A 15,175-nucleotide genomic window follows, 5' to 3' on the forward strand; every position below is an offset into this window, starting at 1 on the left:
CTTCAGAAAAATGCAAAAAAAAGCTGCCTTATTCTACTCACTCCAAATGCCAGCCTTCAGTGAATATGGAAATGCAAACCACCTGTTAGAACGCCTCCTTCAATTGTAAGAACACACAGCTCTAACACCTGCGTTTTGTTTATAGATTATAACAATACGCGGAGACTGTTCCAAGCTCTCCTTGATTAGTAAATGATGCGAAACTTTCCAACTAGAGCGGCCTTTCTCAGCCAGAGTACCAAGACACGTGTCTTAGGGCTACTTTCTAGACCTAAGGTTCGTAACTTCCAAGAAGTATTAAATCAGTCAGAACCCCGGGGTCAGCGTATTCCTCGGAGAAACCAGCCCCGCCCCCAGCTCTGCGCGCTCCCGGGACGCGCCAGGCGCGGGGTCCCGGAGTTCCTGGAGAATCCGACGTCAACGCCCAGGAAGAGGCGGAGTCGCCGGGTCGCGGCGGGAAAAGAGGTGCTTAAAAGAAGTCTGGCTGCCATTCCTACCGTGGTCTGCGAAAAAAGAGGTTTTTAAAGGAGGTCTGGCCGCCTCGCCCATCGTTGTCCCGGTGCCCGCAGCTGCGCCCGCGCCATGCCTACCTCCGGCTCCGAGCTGCCGTGCCCGCCGCCGCCCGCCGCGCACGAGCTGAGCGCAGAACCGCGGCCCCACGGGGAGCTGCAGTACCTGGGGCAGATCGAGCACATCCTCCGTTATGGCTTCCAGAAGGGTGACCGCACCGGCACCGGCACGCTGTCGGTGTTCGGCATGCAGGCGCGCTACAGCCTGAGAGGTGACCGCGGCCGCGCCGGGGGCGGTGGGCCTTCAGCTCCGCTGGGGAGGCGCCGGCCCCGTGGATGGGGGAAGCATCCCTAGACTCCCTCTGCAGACGCCGAAACTGAGGCTTGGGTTAGAGAGCTGATTTGCGTTGGGTCACACAGACAGAGGTGACAGCTGGGAGGTAGAACCACGCGGGTTCTCCCGACCCCTGGGCCTGTGCTCCTAATACCTTGTTATGTTGTCCCCCGCCAGCGGGTTCGACCCAGTAGAATTTGCCCAGGACTGGACTGGGAGAGGAGGACCTGCCTGGGCTCGTCCCTGCTCTCGTCCCTCCCCTCCCTGTGTCGCCTGTTCCCGCCTCGCGAAGTTTTTCAAAATTGGAGCCAATATTTTGTGGGCGGGGCAACGACGGCCGGAAGAAAGAGTGAACTAAGAGGCGGCGGCTGGAATTGACCGTTCCGCATAGTTTTCCCATTCAGGCCCACGAACCAGCTTTCCTCTTAAACCTTGAAACCAACTCGATGGTCCGAGCAGACATTCCTACTCGTATTTTCCTTTAAAACAGTAGGGCTCCTGGGATGAAGTATCCCCTTGGGGGGTACCGGGGTCAGGCTTTCAGGAGACAGGGGCGCTGCGGGGTGGGCACAGGACACTGGTGTGGAGGGTGGATTTGAGGGGTAGACTCATGACGGAAAAAGCAGATTCGCCCAGGTCGGGTGTGAAACTGCAGCCCACCGCGTCCTAGAGCCTTCAGTGGAAAACGTCTGGTCTTGGGCAGCTCTGGTAGGTTTGTTGAGCAAAGGGGACCACCCTCCTGCAGTCCAAGAGCAGTGGCCTCCAGTGAGCCACAGACCTAGTTTTCACTCCAGCTCCTCTGCTTAGACCTTGGGCAGGTTACTTAACCTCTCTGTCTTCAGCTTCCCCATGTATTTGAAATAAAGGAAATAATGTTGGGGCAACAACGATGAAAGTAGGTGCTTGAAAACATGTACTCTTGTTACCTGAATGTCAATTATACAACTGAATAGAGATAAACTTTTACATTTTTATTGTTCTGTTTCCTGTTACAAACCTGTATCCGATTCTTGTGCCTGTAAAATGGAGATAGATCATAAAGGTGCCTCGAGGAGGGTTGTTTTGAAGATTAAATAGGATCAGGTAGATAAGGTGTTTAAAGAGTTACTGTCTTTGGTTCACTTAAAACATAGATGTTAATTTACTTTGCATAGTTTAAAAACTATTCTTCAGTTTGGGCCAGTGTGATATCTACTATTCCTGGGTCCTGAGAAAGTTTTGCCTAGCAGGACAAGCATGGACTAACCCTGGGAGCCTCCAGGCTTTGTCCAAGGGCCATACTTTGTGTGTCGTGGTCACATCTCTGTGAAGGAGTCTCACTAACGGTAGTGGGTGGGTGCATTTTCCCTGTTCCTACAGGCATCCCTGCCCTTGTCCCATCTCACTGTGTGGAACTCCTATGTCTGCTGAGTCCGGGGCTCAGAAGGGTGGTCTCCGTCTGAATTGTGCCACTGACTTGCACTGCCGCATGGGAGCTCCACCCTGATCCTGGGCATGCACTTGGCAGGAGTCACAGTTTTCCAGTGGCTTCTGTGGTCACTCCAGAGCAACATGTCCTGGGGCATTTTTCTTCCATAGAGAAAGTTAGATGGCATGTGTGCTATTTTGCCATCTTGAAATTATGTGACAAACTGTTTCCAAACTGTTTTGCAGATGAATTTCCTCTGCTGACAACCAAGCGTGTATTCTGGAAGGGTGTTTTGGAAGAGTTGCTGTGGTTTATCAAGGTAAAGCAGGGAAGTTAGAGCACTGAGCCCAGGTTGTGTGGCACTATAGCCTTGCTTGTTACCTTTACAGTACATCATACCTGAAGACACCAGGGGTCTGTCCTTGAAGTGAACACACAATCTGGATACAGGTTAGAATGACAAGAGCCAAATCTAATAAGACAAAATATAAGAGAAATAAACATAGTCTTATACTTGGCAAAAACAAAAACAATGAACACTTAACTGTGCAAGTATAGGTTGGGGTAAATGTAACTTGATAGTGGTACATATAAAGCAAGTGACAGATCCATTCGCCTGAAAAACTAGTACTGATTAGGGCAATTAATAAAAATGTTCTATATACCAGATCTAAAGAACGCTCAATGGCCCTGGCCGGTTGGCTCAGTGGTAGAGCGTCGGCCTGGCGTGGAGAAGTCCCAGGTTCGATTCCCGGCCAGGGCACACAGGAGAAGCGCCCATCTGCTTCTCCATCCCTCCCCCTCTCCTTCCTCTCTGTCTCTTCCCCTCCCGCAGCCGAGGCTCCATTGGAGCAAAGATGGCTCGGGCGCTGGGGATGGCTCCTTGGCCTCTGCCCCAGGCGCTAGAGTGGCTCTGGTCGCAACAGTGCAACGCCCCGGAGGGGCAGAGCGTCGCCCCCTGGTGGGTGTGCCGGGTGGATCCAGGTCGGGCGCATGCGGGAGTCTGTCTATCTCTCCCCGTTTCCAGCTTCAGAAAAATACAAAAAAATAAAAATAAAAAGAACGCTCAATGGCCTGACCAGACGGTGGCGCAGTGGATAGAGCGTTGGACTGGCATGTGGAGGACCCAGGTTCGAGACCTCGAGGTCGCCAGCTTGAGCGTGGGTTCATCTGGTTTGAGCATAGCTCACCAGCTTGGACCCAAGGTCGCTGGCTCGAGCAAGGGGGTTACTCGGTCTGCTGAAGTCCCGTGGTCAAGGCACATATGGGAAAGCAATCAGTGAACAACTAAGGTGCTGCAATGAAGAATTGATGCTTCTCATCTCTCTCCCTTCCTGTCTGTCTGTCCCTATCTGTCTCTGCCACAAAAAAAATAAATAAAAATAAAGTACGCTCAGTGGATTGCACGTGAGGCAATCAATTCATTCTGGGTATCACACTTGGACACAACACATTTGGTTAAGAGACAAAACTGCTAGACGGAGTGAGAATACTTGGCGGACTTGGGACGTGTTTAGTCTAGAAACTTTAGTTGAGGGGAACAGGAAAAAAGGTTTGAGAGAGTGGTTCCAGAGAAGGGATCAGACTGACCTGGAGGTCCTCCAAAGTTGGGCTGGGACCAGCCTGCTTGAAAATTGACAGGCTGTGCAGGGATGTGCCGAGTGCCTGTTGCTGGCCTGGAGGGGGCTCTTGAGGGAGTAGCCCCAGTGACTCCAAAGGCTCCTAGGTGAGTGAATTCACCAGCTCTGTTCTCCCATCTCTTCAAGGGGTCCACCAATGCTAAAGAACTGGCATCCAAGGGAGTGAAAATCTGGGATGCCAACGGGTCCCGTGGCTTCCTGGACCACCTGGGATTCTTCAACAGAAAAGAAGGGGATTTAGGCCCCGTTTATGGCTTTCAGTGGAGACATTTTGGGGCAGAGTACCAAGATATGGATTCAGGTGAGGAGAAAGTACTGCCTCAAATTCCTGAGTGCCCTCGCCTGACCAGGCGGTGGCGCAGTGGATAGAGCGTTGGGCTGGGATGCCAAGGACCCAGGTTCGAGACCCCGAGGTCGCCAGCTTGAGCATGGGCTCATCTGGCTTGGAAAAAAAAAAAAAAAAAATGCTCACCAGCTTGGACCCAAGGTCCCTGGCTCAAGTGAGGGATTACTTGGTCTGCTGAAGGCCCGCGGTCAAGGCACATATGAGAAAGCAATCAATGAACAACTAAGGTGTCACAACAAAAAACTGATGACTGATGCTTCTCATCTTTCTCCGTTCCTGTCTGTCCCTATCTATCCCTCTCTCTGACTCTCTCTCTCTGTCCATGTAAAGAAAAAAAAATTCCTGAGTGCCCGTATTAGCTCCATGGTTTCACGTAAAGTGTGGGGGTTAAGAAGCCAGTGTTTGGGAAGCTGGTGTATAACTTTAAGCTTGTTATAGCTGTTTGAGGTTCAGGAATCACACCTCACTGGGATCAGTTCACACTCCTGGTGCTTGGCACTTTCTGTACCTTGTTTCATCAGCAAATAGTGACACAGTTGGTCACGGTGTTAGAGAATAAGGTAGGAAGTTCATCGGGGGACTAAACATCCAGACATTGCCTTGCAGGGGCTTTGCTCTCCCTTTTCAAGACTGAGCCGCCCATCACACGGTAGGTGGCACTGATGATAGCTCATTTCCCCGGTCACCCTCTGCTCCCCACCCTGCTGGGTGGAAGAAGATGAAACTACTGATGGCCACTTTCCTCTATCACTTGGTGGCATCACTTGCCGAGTCCAGCCCTGGTTCTCTGCCCTGGCCCCCGGATCCTGAGGTTAGAGGTTACAAAAGCAAATGTGTCCCTCAGTGTGTGTGTGTCCGTGTGTATGTGCAGAAAGTAAGTCTGCTAGCTGGGAGCAGACCTGCCACCCGGAGAGCATGAGTCTCCTAAAGGGGACAGTCACGTCTCAGCCTGTAGAAGGATGTGGGCCTGATATTATCATAACTCATCAATAAAAGCCTAAAATCTGTTTTATGTACAATCTTGAGATCTTTTGAATGTTGGCAACTTCGTTAAGTTTGAAAGTGCTGTGCATTCCTGGCATAGGCAAATTCATAGACATAGAATGGTGGTAGCCAGGGGCTGGGGGGCGGGGGATGTGAGGAATTAGTATTACAGGTGTGAAGTCTTGGTTTAGGAAGATGAAAACATCTGGGCCCTAGCCAGTCGCTCAGTGGATAGAATGTCAGCCTGGTATATGGTTGTCTCAGGTTCTATTCCTGGTCAGGGCACACAGGAGAAGAGATCATCCCTTCCTCTCCCCAGCTTCTCCCTCTTCCCGTCCCACAATCAGTGGCTCAGTTGGTCTGAGCGCATCAGCCTCAGGAATTAAAAATAGCTTGGTACTTGAGCATTGGCCCCAGACCGGGTTGCTGGAGGATCCCAGTTGGGGCGCATGTGGGAGTTTGCCTCACTATCTTTCCCTCCTCTCACCTAAAAGAGAGAGAGAGAGAGAAAACAAACTACTGGATTATAACAGCATGAAAATACAAAGTGGTATAATTATAGAGGTTTTCTGATGTTTACAGATGCATAGGTGTTTACTGGCTAAGTTGTAATTTTAGGTGGAAGTGTTGGAAGGATACTGTCAAGGTCATTGAAAGGAATCCAGTCTTCTGTTAGTTGTTAATGTGTATGGAATTGTGTATTCTATTTACTTTCTGTGACATGTATAGACTAGATCATATCAATGAAGCATGATAAGAGTAGCTGATAGGCCTGACCAGTGGTAGCGTAGTGGTTAGAGCTCAAACCTGGGACTTTTTTTTTTTTTTTTTTACAGAGACAGAGAGAGAGGGATAGATAGGGACAGACAGACAGGAACGGAGAGATGAGAAGCATCAATCATCAGTTTTTCATCACAACACCTTAGTTGTTCATTGATTGCTTTCTCATATGTGCTTTGACTGTGGGCCTTCAGCAGACCGAGTAACCCCTTGCTCAAGCCAGCGACCTTGGGTCCAAGCTGGTGAGCTTTGCTCAAACCAGATGAGCCCATGCTCAAGCTGGCGACCTCGAGGTCTCGAACCTGGGTCCTCCACATCCCAGTCCGACGTTCCATCCACTGCGCCACCGCCTGGTCAGGCAAACCTGGGACTCTTAAGTCCCAGGTTCAAAATTCCAAGGTCACTGGCTTGAGCATGGGATCGTCAAAATGAAGCCATGGTTGTTGGCTAGAGCCCAAAGGTCACTGGCTCAGCAGCAGCCCCTTGGTCAAGGTACATATGAGAAGCAATCAGTGAACAACTAAAGTGATGCAACTATGAGTTGATGCTTCTCATCTCTCTCCTGTCCCTCTCTCTTGCAAAAAAAAAAAAAAATTTGGTTGATGGGTATAGAGACTAAGTCCTTTGGGCACCACTAAAACTTGAAATTGGGGAGGAGGAGAAGTGACACCACGACCAACCACATATTTCAAGGACTTTTCATGTAAATAGACTTTGTTATGGCTCCAGAGGACAGACCTAGGAGCCTAGACAAGGCCTTGAAGACCTGAAAATTTATAGAGTGCACTGGATATCTTGTAACCATGAGCCAAGGGGGCCTGTGGAGGGACAGTTTGAGTGATGACCAACCTATAAGGCCATCTCATGAGCTGCTGTGATTAATGTGTGTACATCTTCTCTCTTGACAATTCTACAGATTATTCAGGTCACGGAGTAGACCAACTTCAAAAGGTGATTGACACGATCAAAACCAACCCTGATGACAGAAGAATCATCCTGTGTGCTTGGAACCCAAAAGGTTGAAAGCCTCCTGCTGATCCTCTTATGTCCTAACGTACAGTTAGCACAAAGGGAGGCAACGTGGCCGTGAGCAGGAGCCCCAGGGGGAGGCAGCCCCACTCCGCTTGGGGGACCCTGGGGGAGTGACACTTGGCCCCCGTTTCTCCTTCAGAGGATGGGATTGGACCCGTATGACCTTAGTTTGTCTGTTCATACTTATTCCATAAAGGACTTTAAATTGCCCATAAAAATATAAAATTTTAACATTTTAAATTGGGGCAGATAAAGTTTCAGGTCCCTTCCACATTGATATTAATATTTTTTAACAACAGTATTATAAAATTAAACTTTCCCAACATGTAAGAAAGACCCAGAGTGGAATATTTACATTTATAATAGAGACTTGGAATACAGTAAGATGTGCCTATGGCTCCTGCAAATATTGAATTTCAGCGTGGATGGGAGAGTGTTGCTTCAGTTGTAAACATACAGCACAGAGGCTCCTGTCAATGGATGGGTCTCTGTTGGCTTGTGCCATCCCTGAGACTGGAACAGTCTGCTTTTGGTCATGGGGGTTACTGTGGCTCGGTGGCTTTCTCATGACCTCCATCCTAGGAGTTGGAGTGTGTTTTGCTCCTGTTTTACTTTGCCAACAGTGGTGTTGAAAACCCCCGCCCCTCCTTATTTCCTGTGTGCTGGCTCCTCAGATCTGCCTCTCATGGCCCTACCTCCATGCCATGCCCTTTGCCAGTTCTATGTGGTGAATGGCGAGCTGTCCTGCCAGCTGTACCAGAGGTCAGCAGACATGGGCCTGGGTGTGCCCTTCAACATCGCCAGCTACTCCCTGCTCACCTACATGATCGCGCACATCACCGGCCTGAAGGTGGGCTCCTCTTCGGAAGGAACAGTTATTGCTAGCCTCAAGTGCTGAGCTCTTAGCTTCTTTAACGTGAAAAAACCAAGTGCACAGGATTCTAAATAAATGAACTGACTCACTGTGGAACTTCATTTTAGAACTATATGAAAAGTTTAGAGCAGGTGTCCCCAAACTACGGCCCGCGGGCCGCATGCGGCTCCCTGAGGCCATTTATCTGGCCCTCGCCGCACTTCCGGAAGGGGCACCTCTTTCATTGGTGGTCAGTGAGAGGAGCACTGTATGTGGCAGCCCTCCAACGGTCTGAGGGACAGTGAACTGGCCCCCTGTGTAAAAAGTTTGGGGACCCCTGGTTTAGAGGTTTATATGGTCTATATGAAAAAGTTTAGAGGTTAAGATAACTTTTATGATTTAACTTTGCTTAAAAGCAGACTGGTTAAATTTTATTTTCTGAAAAGCTTTGAGATGTCTGCGTACTGTACACAATGTGTTTTTAAGTGATGTGTTTTAAAGGAATTAAAACTAAGACACACACTGTTTGTGCTTCCTCCTGCGTGCTTCAGCCGGGTGACTTTGTACACACTTTGGGAGATGCACACATTTACCTGAATCACATTGAGCCGCTGAAAACACAGGTAAGAATCCTATGTGTCACACCGTGAAAATTGGTCCCTTCTCTTGAAAGACTGATGTATAGAACATCTCTCCTGTAATAGGCATTGTTCTCCATGCTATGACTGAGGTAAGGTGACTTGCAGCTTCAGTTTAGGGACAGGTAGTGGGCAGGTGGATGGGGACAAGGCAGATACGTGCCTCAACAACTGCAGGCACCTAACGTGACAGTGATGTGGGGGACTTAGGACAAGGGTCAGGGGGAGAAACACATTCAGACCGGGGACTTTGGGACCTCCCCAGAGGTAGCATTTCAACTTGTATTTTTACTTGAGGAATTTAAATGCAAATTTTTTTTAAGTTTATGGTAAGTACATTATTTAGGTCTGAACTTGATCGAAAATCTGTTCAAATCCGTAAATTATTAGCAGCCAAGAAACGAATTGAAATGACAATAAAGAGTGTGCACAATGAGCTCCAAGAATAAAAATTTCAAGCCCAAACCCTTTTAGGCTCTTCCAGATTCCCTCCAGGTGTGGGAAGTTTCTCCTCTGAGCAGATGTGTCTGCTCTGATCAGAGGACGACTTCAGGGTTTATCCAGATGCTTCTCTAGCTCTGCTCTTGTCGTGCCAGTCACATGAGGTCGGGACCTGTGTCCACATCCTAATTGCCAGTACTCACCCCAGGAACCCTGGCTTGCTTCCCTTTCTGTCATTGTCAACAGACGTCCTCTTTCCTCATCCATTCTGCCAGGGACAGTTGACAGATGGGGATAGCAGGACTCACGTAACCATTCAGAACGCCTACTGTGAGTTACAGATACAAAAGTAAAAGATCATGTCCCCTCACTAAATTTACAAAGAGCAGTCAATCATAAAAACTAACATGGTGAACCACAAGGCTCCCGACAATGAATGACTCCTCCAGATACCCTCCACTCTTCAAGCGTGTGAGAGAATTGGTTAGTTTTGCTCCACCAGTTCTGCATAACCAGGGAAAAGGTATCTACAGTATTACTCCTGAAAGATGCTTGTTGATAAAATACTGCGTGCTTGTTTCATGAAGGGATGTGTGGAACTGAATTGAAGCAGTAGCCTAGATACAGCAAAATAATGGTCTTGTGTTCTTTTTAGCTTCAGCGAGAACCAAGGCCTTTCCCGAAGCTCAAAATCCTTCGAAAAGTTGAGACAATTGATGACTTCAAAACTGAAGACTTTCAGATTGAAGGGTATAATCCTCATCCGACTATTAAAATGGAAATGGCTGTTTAGAGTGCTTTTAAAGGAGTTGTTTAAAGGATACTATCAGTCTTTAGGGGTTGGACTGAATGCTGAGGTGAAAGTTCTTTTTGCTCTGGAAGAAGGAACTAGGTCAGAAATCAGTTGGTAATGAGTTAGTTACTACTCATTAACCTAAGGCTGTTGCCACTGGCAAATTTAACTGCTGCTTCTCTTAGTAATAAAAAGCCTTGTGTTTGGTTACCTCAATGAGGCTGTATGAAAATGCTGAGACTATGAATAGAGTAAGGAGAGTAAGAATTTATATATTTAAACATGCACATACTTTTCAATTCCTCATTTGCATAAAGGGTCGCAAATTTCTTCAAGTATTAGGAGCTATTCCAATTTGAGCAAGCTGAATAGCATCGGTTATGATAATGTGTGGTTATGAACATTAAAGTTTTGTTTTATACATTGTTATGATAAAGTGTTCTGCATTCATCTGGGTCTTCTGTTTCTAATTCTCTATTGCCATTCTGCACAGTTCCTGCCTAAAATAGAGGAACTGAATCCTCCTAAATAAACGTGCTATATTCTTGCTTAGATGCTGCTGAGGTTAGAATATATTTTAGAAATGCTGGCTATATTTTTCCAATTTCCTATGATTTATCTAATTCTAGCTTCATTTTATTATTAAAATTACTTAGGACAGAGGGGTTTTTTTCCTTAAGGGTTGTAAATAGTATATGAAACAGCAGCTCGCCCTCAATAGTTTCAGTATGGTGTGAATTCTGTAATGTGGTTAGACTAAGCTGGGGAAAAGGTGCTAACCCACTTCAGGGCTAATCCGTGGAATCTTTTTATCCTTGCTGCATACCAGGTACCCCGTGGTACTGCACAACTATTTTTATCCTGCTAATTTATGACAAATGTTAAATAAAAAGAATAAGGAATTGTTCCAACCAATTATGCAACATGCTGCTTATTTTCCAAGTACTCTTTAATACTTGGTAGAAATAAGAACATCTTCCTGGACCTGGAGTTAGTTAACTGCAAGTTTGTTTAAGGATTAAGTAGGAGAGCGTTTATTTGCTAAAAGAATCAAGTAATAATTACTGAGCTGATTCCTGAGGCTAACAGGACTTTCAGCTGATTTTGTTTTCATTGGTAGGATGATTTTCTTTCCCTATTTTTGTAAAACCATACCCAAGAAATTTTAAGCCCTTTCAGTTAAAAAAGAAATGGGTGTGAGAGCTGAACACGAACTCCCTTGAGCAGCGAGGAGTTTCTTCCAGACTTCCCCATCTGGATATTGGTGATTCTTCACAATTCTTCCTTCATTTCTGTTGAATACCCAGCTTCCTATCAGAGGCCAAAAACAAACAAACAAAAAGAGCAGTGTTAATAACCACCTGGAACAGAAAACAATTATTTTATACATTACTGATGCTCCTAGAAATGCTTTTAAATCTAAGCCAGAGGCAAGTGAATTAATATTTTTTAAATTTTTTGGTTGTTTGAAATGGAGGAGAGGGACAAACTAATTGGCTGTTTCCCAGGATTAGTGAACAGATCAAACTTCTTCTGATAACCTAACCTATTTGTGACGATGAGGCCTGACCTCTTGAATGTATTGAGGACAAATGGTCCAGATAACACAACTGCAGTCAAAACTTGTCAGCTAACTAACCTGCTGGTTGTGCCAGATTATTGTTTAGGTTTTTCGCACAAGGAGTGGACGTTTTAAGGTCTCATCGGGCAAGGAAGCCTTGTCAGGGGCAACTTCACCTCAGACCCTGACCTGCAGGCCTTGGGAATTTCATGTTGACTAAAGAGCCCTTTGTTTCTAGATATGAAAATAAACTGCAAGGAGTCGAAGCTTTGTGCTCTAGGGTCTAGCTCATGAGAACCAGCACAGCAGTGGCGTGCTCCGGAAGGCCTTCCTGCCCAGGCTCACCTTAGGAGGCATGGAGGAAGCATTCTTGATTATCACAGGATACTTGAAATGTGCGTGAAGGTGGTCAGCATATTCGCACATCCTAGGAGGAAGGAAGAAGGTGGGGCAGTAACGCCTTACGGTAGATGATTCACTGGGACTGTTACGGCAGAAAGGGTGGCGCCGCGATGAAGAAAGGGCAGACGTGGCAAGGCTTGGCTGATGAGAACGATTCCCTCGACCTCTGTGCCGCAGGTTCTTGTCTGAAATAAACTGTGGAGGCTTGGATGAAATGAACCGTGAAGTCTCTTGATTAAGGTTTTGTGACCCCAAAAAGAATCAGTAAGGATCTGGCCTTATTGGGGTGCCGTTAGCCAAAAGTTAGGTGAATAGATTAAAATCACCAAATGGGGTCCCAGCTATACACATGACTTAGAAGAACACAGATTTTAGGATCAGACCAATGTGTTCATATTTGCTGTCAGCCACTATCTAGTTTTGTGACCTAGGGGAAGTAGCCTCACCCTGCAGCCTTTTTTTTTTTTTCATTTTTCCGAAGCTGGAAACGGGGAGGCAGTCAGACAGACTCCCGCATGTGCCTGACCAGGATCCACCTGGCATGCCCACCAGGGGGCGATGTTCTGCCCCTCTGGGGCATTGCTCTGTCATGTCCAGAGCCACTCTAGCGCCTGAGGCAGAGGCCACAGAGCCATCCCCAGTGCCCAGGCCATCCTTGCTCCAATGGAGCCTCGGCTGCAGGAGGGGAAGAGAGAGACAGAGAGGAAGGAGAGGGGGAAGGGTGGAGAAGCAGATGGGCGCTTCTGTGTGCCCTGGCCAAGAATCGAACCCGCGACTCCTGCACGCCAGGCCAACGCTCCACCGCTGAGCCAACCGGCCAGGGCCCCTGCAGCCTAACTTTAGTCTCAGCTAATGAACAGCTGCTGTGAGGGGCAGGCATGCGCCCTGTGCAGCGGACACACAGAAACTGGCAAGAGAGGGCCTCATGGTTTCAGTAGACATAGGTACTAAGTCATCACTATACTGTTTGCTACGTATAACCTACAAATAAATGAAGAACCAGTCCCATGGGAGAGAGTAGGCCTTGGAACAAGGAACAGAGAACAGCGTTCCACACAGAAAACTACCAAGCAGAGGTGTTGGGGTGTGAACATAGTATCTGGTGGCTCTCTACTTGCACAGTGACATTCCTGGGCAGTCAGTGCACAGTGGCTCAGGGCTGACCCTCTATTTCTCATCCCTCAGGACCTACAGAGCCTTTCAAAGTTGATGCAACACCCCTTGGTACTGCCTTCAGGAACTGAAATGAGGGGCAAAAGCAGAAAAACCTATTTTTTAGAGTTTACAATACTTAAGGCATATTAAAACGCAGCATGTGCCTACTCACTACCCAGCCTGAGAAAGAAAGCAGCGCTGCATAATGGAGCCCCTAGACACGCTTACAGGTCCCGTTCCCCTCTCACAACCCTAAACTTCGCGCTCACCTTTACCATGCGTGCCTTTCCGCTTCTACCTCATGATCTTTCTGCAACACCACATTTAATTCCAGGAGGAAAGAAAGCACAATCTGTATGTGTGCAGATGACTAGAAGAATAGTGTCTTAATATAAAGCTCACCTGGGGCATGTTGAGAAATCAGATGGAACTAAACAGTAATGATGAGACCAGATCAGGGAGAAAGACTAGTGTTAGGAACAGGAGGTTGGGCAGCGCAGGGCATATACCTATGGTGGAAGTAGGGCTTTAGAAAGTCAGAAACAGGTGCTGGTTGAGGAAGGAGTTCTGATTTCCATCTGGTTGAAAACTCACTTTCTCCCCCACTTCCATGTACTTACAAAGTGACTCAGCTGCCAAGAACTGACCCCTCTGAAAGAAAAGTGACTATTCACTGTTGGGTCTCCTTGTTACTGCCCCATGTGGAGAAGGGAGAGCAAAACCAACTTGGCCTTTGAGCCGCAGGATGTGCCAGTGGGCAGGGTCCTTAGTCCCTCTGCTCATGAAAGCAGGACGGAAAGATCTGGCCTGGACTGGGGGACGCTACTGAAGTTAATGCCACAGTATTCTCCTGTTTGTAAGGCTTGCAGAGACTGATAGGAAGTCAAATATAATCAGGTGCTGTACCAATTCACAGAGGCCAACTCCACCAGCATGGGGGCAGACGGGAACTAAAACGAAGGCAGATTTTACTGAATGCCATGAGCAGGGCAGACAGGGGAAGGGTGAGAACCTGTGGTTTCTCTTATTGCCCGTGAGGGACTGTCATTCATTAATGTTTAGGGATGAAATTCCAGGATGAAAATCATCAAAGATTACCTGATTAAGCCTTAAAGAGTTAGAAAAAAATAAAAATGGCAAACCACAGAGGCAAGCACAGGCGTCTTGCGGGTGGGGGATGGAAGTCTGGTCTGCAAGCTGCTGCACCCTTACTTTCTAACCTTTTGGCCATCAGCAGCACTGAGAGATCTCATTAATACTTTCCAGCCTGCAGCTGTCAATCTGGAGAAACTGCAGTCCTTTCGCCTGTAGGAGCTGCTTAAATATCACTCTAGCGGCTAGAGTCCAGCCTGACCTGTGGTGGTGCAGTGGATAAAGTGTCGACCTGGAAATGCTGAGGTTGCCGGTTCGAAACCCTGGGCTTGCCTGGTCAAGGCACATATGGGAGTTGATGCTTCCAGCTCCTCCCCCCTTCTCTCTCTGTGTCTCTCTCTCCTCTCTCTGTCTCTCTCCTCTCTAAAAATGAATAAAAAAAAAAAAAAATATCACTCTATTGTGGCACTGGAAATAAAATTACAATGAAACCAACAGAAGAATCCGACTTGGCCTTGAGGAGCTCTTAAGCCTGGCAACATGCCAATTACAAGCCACTCATCAGTGACCTTCAGGAAGCCTGGGCTGTATTTACTCTTTGTTCTCACTTGGCACGGGGTGAGCCCTGATAGTCCAGGTGGGGACCTTCCGCTCACTCTATAAATGCTGGTGGAACAGTGAGTCATGCAAAGGCACACTGCTAGCCATCTATTAACAAATAGCTGTCACAGTGAAGTGAAGCACGGTGACGATGATGAGCAGATGGCACGGGCAGCAGAACAGAACCGGAGCAGAGCGGCACTGCTCCTTGCGCTAGGAGAAGCAAGAGCCTGCTCCCTCTCCCTGCTCTGCTCGTGGGCTGGCTGCTGCAGGTCTTGGCAGTCGCTTTTGCTTGGTTTGTAAGCACAGACAGTGAACGCAATGTTTACTCAAACTGGAAGCTGGCTTTCTTAGACCCACACAGTGCATTTCATGCCCTTGGAATAGTGAGTTTTAAGTTGCTGCCTTATAAATTTCCATTAGACACTTTGAAAGGGATAAATGACCTTAGTCATATGAATCACAGAACAATCCAGAAACTTTTGGCTGTATCTGACTCAACTCTAATGAAGTGCTGTAAAATGACCCAATTTCTAAGATTATGAAAGTTTCCCATCTCAAAATACAGCATGTGATACAGCCTTACATATGATGTGTTCAGTAAGTG

General features: G+C 47.5%; 2 protein-coding genes across 2 annotated transcripts in view; one reads left to right on the forward strand and one right to left on the reverse strand.

Annotated features, from left to right (window-relative positions):
• The first annotated feature begins 439 nt into the window (after positions 1–439).
• Positions 440–10,184, forward strand: TYMS (thymidylate synthetase). The gene is made up of 7 exons (XM_066352339.1): positions 440–781; positions 2,497–2,570; positions 4,018–4,192; positions 6,918–7,019; positions 7,708–7,883; positions 8,438–8,509; positions 9,621–10,184. The coding sequence occupies exons 1-7, from the start codon at positions 583–585 to the stop codon at positions 9,756–9,758; spliced, it is 936 nt and encodes a 311-aa protein (XP_066208436.1). The 5' UTR covers positions 440–582; the 3' UTR covers positions 9,759–10,184.
• Positions 10,185–10,906: 722 nt separating this feature from the next.
• ENOSF1 (enolase superfamily member 1) overlaps positions 10,907–15,175 on the reverse strand; it is a 41,309-nt gene continuing 37,040 nt past the window's right edge. The window contains 8 exon segments of the mRNA XM_066352337.1: positions 10,907–11,036; positions 11,039–11,069; positions 11,665–11,746; positions 13,718–13,826; positions 14,089–14,124; positions 14,127–14,204; position 14,291; positions 14,425–14,436. Of these exon segments, the coding sequence (XP_066208434.1) occupies positions 10,924–11,036; positions 11,039–11,069; positions 11,665–11,746; positions 13,718–13,826; positions 14,089–14,124; positions 14,127–14,204; position 14,291; positions 14,425–14,436 (462 nt within the window). The 3' untranslated portion in view covers positions 10,907–10,923.

The sequence above is a fragment of the Saccopteryx leptura genome, chromosome 11 (assembly GCF_036850995.1).
Source record: "Saccopteryx leptura isolate mSacLep1 chromosome 11, mSacLep1_pri_phased_curated, whole genome shotgun sequence".
Lineage (NCBI taxonomy): Eukaryota > Metazoa > Chordata > Mammalia > Chiroptera > Emballonuridae > Saccopteryx > Saccopteryx leptura.

What these genes read in the sequence shown, in the direction of transcription:
- TYMS (XM_066352339.1), top strand. Translation starts at nt 583, where the DNA reads ATGCCTACCTCCGGCTCCGAGCTGCCGTGCCCGCCGCCGCCCGCCGCG. An exon ending in GTGTGCTTGGAACCCAAAAG is followed by an intron (nt 7,020 to 7,707) that starts GTTGAAAGCCTC and finishes CTGGCTCCTCAG; the next exon opens with ATCTGCCTCTCATGGCCCTA. An exon ending in CGCACATCACCGGCCTGAAG is followed by an intron (nt 7,884 to 8,437) that starts GTGGGCTCCTCT and finishes TGCGTGCTTCAG; the next exon opens with CCGGGTGACTTTGTACACAC.